Below are 4,864 nucleotides of genomic sequence, written 5' to 3'. Positions count from 1 at the left end.
ATAATGGCAATACAAAACATAGTATCAACTTGGAAGAGTATCTTTTTATGTATATTTGCAGTATCTTCTATAAAATGTATAATCGGTTTATACATAAAATATACATTTTAGTTTTCTCATACTGTAACTTTCTGATAATGTGTGTTTATTCTTCATATTTCAGCATATTGATGTTATTTTTTACTATTTGAGAAAGCAAGGGAAGTACGGTGTTGATGTTCCAGTAAGATTCACAACTACCGACTGTTGGTTTAACTGCTTGATTTCGAATTTATACAAGAAGTTTTTGGAGAAAAAGAGAGACATGAATTTGATTACTGAAACAGATCCAATTGTTGAGTATATACTTGGGTTTTTTTTAAGATGTAATGTTCCTTGGTGTACTGTTGATGGAGTCATTTTCCCTATAAATCTGTCTGATAAGTGGCACTGGATATTGGCGAGACTGTCATTCAAAGATCTCATTTATATATATGATTCCATGAGTGGCGCGCGGCAGAATAGTGCAGTTCAGAGATCAATTGAGCCATACTCAGTGTTTCTCCCATATTTCCTTCATCGTATTGGTTTTTGGGACACAAAGGAGAATCCTATGGGAATCCCCACCATTGATCCTTTTGAGATTCATGTTATTGATGGGTTCCAACACAAGATAACACTTATTATTGAATATTTCTGATTATTATTCATTTTTTGTACATGAATTCCTATTTGGATATTATACTAACTTATTCGTTTATGTGCGATCTTGTATGTAGTGATTGTGTTATTTATGTTGTTGCATTTGCTGAGTACATCATATAAGGTAGCAGTATTCCTGAAGCTATTGATATTGATGGGATACAGAACCGATATGGTATATTGCTATGGTATTATGGAGTGAAGAAACAAAGAGCACATGCACTTAGTGATGACGAGTCTACTGATAGATTGAATGATCTGGCCAAAAAGGATAACAAGAAAAAGGGCAAGTCGCATTCCATTGTTGATGACAAGGATTTGAAGGATAACAAGAAAAAGGTCAAGTCGCATTCCGTTGTTGATGACAAGGCTTTGAAAGATAACAAGAAAAAAGGCAAGACGCGTGCCGTTGGCGAACGAGACTTTGAAGGATATCAAGAAAAAAGGCAAGTTGAAGGGCATGAAAAAGTAGTTTGGGATAGTTTAGCAGAAAATTCACATGTAGTTTTAAGATGAAGTAGTTTGGTTATGATATTGTCTTATGATTGGATACAGTTGCATACTTATATCATGTTTTATGTTTTTTGTTTGGGATGTTTTTGAACAATATGTTTGAAATGCTAATGTTGAATATTACTTTTAATTGCGACTTGTTTGTTTTCAGTTAATAGTGAAATTATGTAAGTTTCACATTTTGTGTAGTTTTGACTTTTCTACAGTTTTAGTTTTATAATTTATACAGATAATTTATTTCGACAGGTTTTGCTAAGTTGTTATAAGAAGTTTTATGAATGAAGATTGGGGGCAGCTAAACTATATGTAAATTGTATAGCGACAGTCTATTTTGTATAGTAGCAGTCCTTTTGTATATGTTTTGTATAGTGACATCTATTTTTGTATATTTTTTATATAGTGATATCTATTTTTGTATATTTTTTGTATAGTGATATTTATTTTTGTATATTTTTTGTATAGTCATAGTTTATTGTATGTAAATTATATATACAGTAGTGACAATCTATTGTTTTTGTATAAATATACAAGTTTTATTTTGTATATTTTTTATATAGTGATAGTCTTTTTGTATTTTTTTTGTATAGTGACATCTATTTTTATATATATTTTGTATAGCGACAGTTTATTTTTTTATTTTTTATATAGGAATAAAATATTATATATAAATTGTATAGTTACAGTCTATTTTCTATATATATTTTTTTTGTATAAATATACAAGTTCTATTTTGTATATTTTTTGTATAGTGACAGTCTTTTTTGTATATATTTTGTATAGTGACATCTATTTTGTATATTTTTTGTATAGCGACAGTTTATTTTTTTATTTTTTTATAGAAATAAAATATTATATATAAATTGTATAGTTACAGTCTATTTTGTATATTTTTTGTAAAGTGATATTCTTTTTTGTATATATTTTGTATAATGTTATCTATTTTGTATATTTTTTTGTATAGTGACATCCATAATAGTATTTGGAATAAAACTTCTACCAATACTTTCATTACGACAAAAAGTAGCATCTTTATTCATACATCAGAGAAAATCTGATTGCAAATCTCATTATTTTTTCAATATTCTAATTGTAATATTCACAAGGAAAAATGTTACAAAATACTAAATCATTGATGAACTTCTACTAGTTGTCTTGAGCATTCCCGCATGTTCTTCTATTGTGTCCTTGTTTTTCACACAGTCCACAGGTAACTGTTTCAATATACAGATATTCATAAAGTCCCTTGCGTCGCGACTTCGTCGGTCTTCCTGATTTGCCCTTCACTATCCACATTATCTAACACCTCTATTGGAAGGTCCCATGTAGTTTCATCTGGAAGTGGATTAATTGGCACTTCATAAGTCTTCTTGAAGTATTCGTTGGTGTAATAGGCAGAACAATATTTGGGTGCTTCTATGTGTGTCTAGTCTAATACTGCCATAGCATGTGGACAAGGAATCTCATCTACTTGAAATCGTTCACACGAGCATTCTCTTTTTTGCAAGCAGACTATGTTCCGCCTTTTTTCAGCATCCATTACTACATATACATAATCGATTGAAGGCCTCACCTAAATTTAAATAGATATCATTAGTAAAATATAGATATGACAAGTATTAATGTATTTTTGTCAAAGTATGTTATTCAGGTGTATGAAGTAAGACATGATAAAAGAATATTTACCGTCATCTTCTGCGACAAATAGCTATTTTCCTTCAGTACTTCGTTATATTTTTTTCCTAGGCCAGTAAATGTACTCATTGCAGTTATTCTATTTGTATTATTCCATTCCATAACCAAATTCATCATGTAATCTAGCAAACTCATGATTGGTAGCTCTCTTGCCTCTCTGTTTCTTGCATTGAGTGACTCGGTAATATTTGAAGTCATCACCATGGATCTATTAACAGTGGAATGCGCTATGGACCACTTTTCATAACCAACTTGGAACAGGTAACCTCTTACCCTCTTATCAATGTTGTCCATATCTTGCATGAGGTGATTAAAATCTTCAATCTTGTATGCTCTGGCCATTGCAAAAAATACTTCCCTCAGCCGGTCATGGTTCTTCTTGAACTGCTTCTTTATGTTATTCCAAAGATGAAAGATGCATACACAGTGAGATACCTCTGGATACACAATTGAAGTACCCCTCAATATGCTTGCATGACGATCGGATATGATGCACGTCCTTTTCCTTTCCCCAAAATCCCGTCTAAACATTTCAAAAAACCATTCCGAGGAAGCATCATTTTCAGAATCGACAACAACATATGCTAGTGGAAAACTTTTACCTAGTTAAGCAAATAAGAAAACATCCACATGTTATATTTTTTTATACATAGATAAGAACTATCTATACCATATATAATTATTATACGAGTCTGCGACATATTCACCTGCCGCATCTTATGCACTAGCTGTTAACATTGTTCCCCTGTGTGATGATTTGAGGAATGTCCCGTCAATCACTACAATAGGATAGCAGTATTTCCATCCTATGATTGATGCATTTAGTGCGACAAAAACATACATGAAGCGATCGTCCTCTGATTTATGTAACATTATGACAGAACCAGAATTTGTCATATTTATCATATACAAGTGACCTGGCAGTTTACTATAAGATTCACGTGGTATCCCTCTTAGCAGTTCAAGCACCTTTTCTTTTGTTCTATAAGCTTTTACGTAACTCATATTAATCCCATACTGTTGTTTCATGTCGCTCATGATGTCTGCCGGAGTGTATATTATTTTTGGATTGGCATATTTGTTGCAAATCATTTTTGCAATGGCTGACGAAGTAGCACGACGTTTTGAAAAAAGTCTACTCGTCTCTGGGCAAGTGTGAATATCATTGAACCGTCTAACCTTGAAGACATTTGATTTGTGTAGACTTGAAGATCTAAGACTATATTTGCAACTTTCATCCACGCATGTAAGACAATACCTATTTAAAATATAGTGTTATGATAATGCACTTCTTCAGATTTTTACACTTGTGTCTCTAATAAACAAGCAGTATACATATGCAATATCATTATACAATAATACAAGCAGTATACACAAAATTACAGAGAAGTTCAATCTCATACATAGAAATCATACCTTGTTGTGGATGATCTATAATTGACATTTTTCTCGTATTGCGTAGTACTTCATTACACTAATGAGTGTATCTGTGTCCCAATATAACTGACCTTCTGCAATTTCTTCATATTGTGGATTGTCTATTATACAATTTCCCTTCATTATTTCAATTTTGTCTTCTTTTCCACGATTATCCATCATCTCAACAATATTAGTTCAGTGTACTTCTTCTATGTTCTGACATTGTAAACCAGTTGAAGTTGTTGCGAGTAAGTTGCCACCCAAGTATGGACTTGAATATGAGCATTCGTCACTTGAATACAAAGTTTTCAACGTTATGCATAATGGATATTCAGTGATATCCAGGATTTTCTTTTTCATCTCCATATACAAGTGCACACTCATATCATTGTATATTGGAATTGCTATATAGCCATCCTTCACTGTATATTTTATCTCCATCGCACTTGTAATTGAATCTATATCCAATTGCTTGTATATCTCATCAACAAAATACTCATAGCTACAACCTGAATTGATCAGCACGCCATTAACAAGGAAATTAACAAATTTACTCTCA

The 4,864-nt window shown here is 31.8% G+C and overlaps 1 protein-coding gene across 1 annotated transcript; it reads right to left on the bottom strand.

The window, feature by feature from the left end:
• Positions 1–2,617: 2,617 nt before the first annotated feature.
• On the bottom strand, positions 2,618–4,482 carry LOC138895220 (uncharacterized). Its single transcript, XM_070179886.1, has 3 exons — positions 4,395–4,482; positions 2,878–3,488; positions 2,618–2,764 (listed from the first exon to the last, which is right to left on the bottom strand). The coding sequence occupies exons 1-3, from the start codon at positions 4,480–4,482 to the stop codon at positions 2,618–2,620; spliced, it is 846 nt and encodes a 281-aa protein (XP_070035987.1).
• Positions 4,483–4,864: the final 382 nt, after the last annotated feature.

This window comes from Nicotiana tomentosiformis, chromosome 7 (genome assembly GCF_000390325.3).
Source record: "Nicotiana tomentosiformis chromosome 7, ASM39032v3, whole genome shotgun sequence".
NCBI lineage: Eukaryota > Viridiplantae > Streptophyta > Magnoliopsida > Solanales > Solanaceae > Nicotiana > Nicotiana tomentosiformis.
This window is presented reverse-complemented; position numbering and strand designations above follow the sequence as displayed.

Excerpts from the sequence above, each read along its gene's own strand:
- LOC138895220 (XM_070179886.1), bottom strand. The coding sequence starts at position 4,482 with ATGGATAATCGTGGAAAAGAAGACAAAATTGAAATAATGAAGGGAAAT. Across the intron at positions 3,489-4,394 it reads ATATGAAGAAATTGCAGAAG|GTAAAAGTTTTCCACTAGCA; the intron begins GTCAGTTATATT and ends TTGCTTAACTAG. Across the intron at positions 2,765-2,877 it reads ATTTGTCGCAGAAGATGACG|GTGAGGCCTTCAATCGATTA; the intron begins GTAAATATTCTT and ends ATTTAAATTTAG.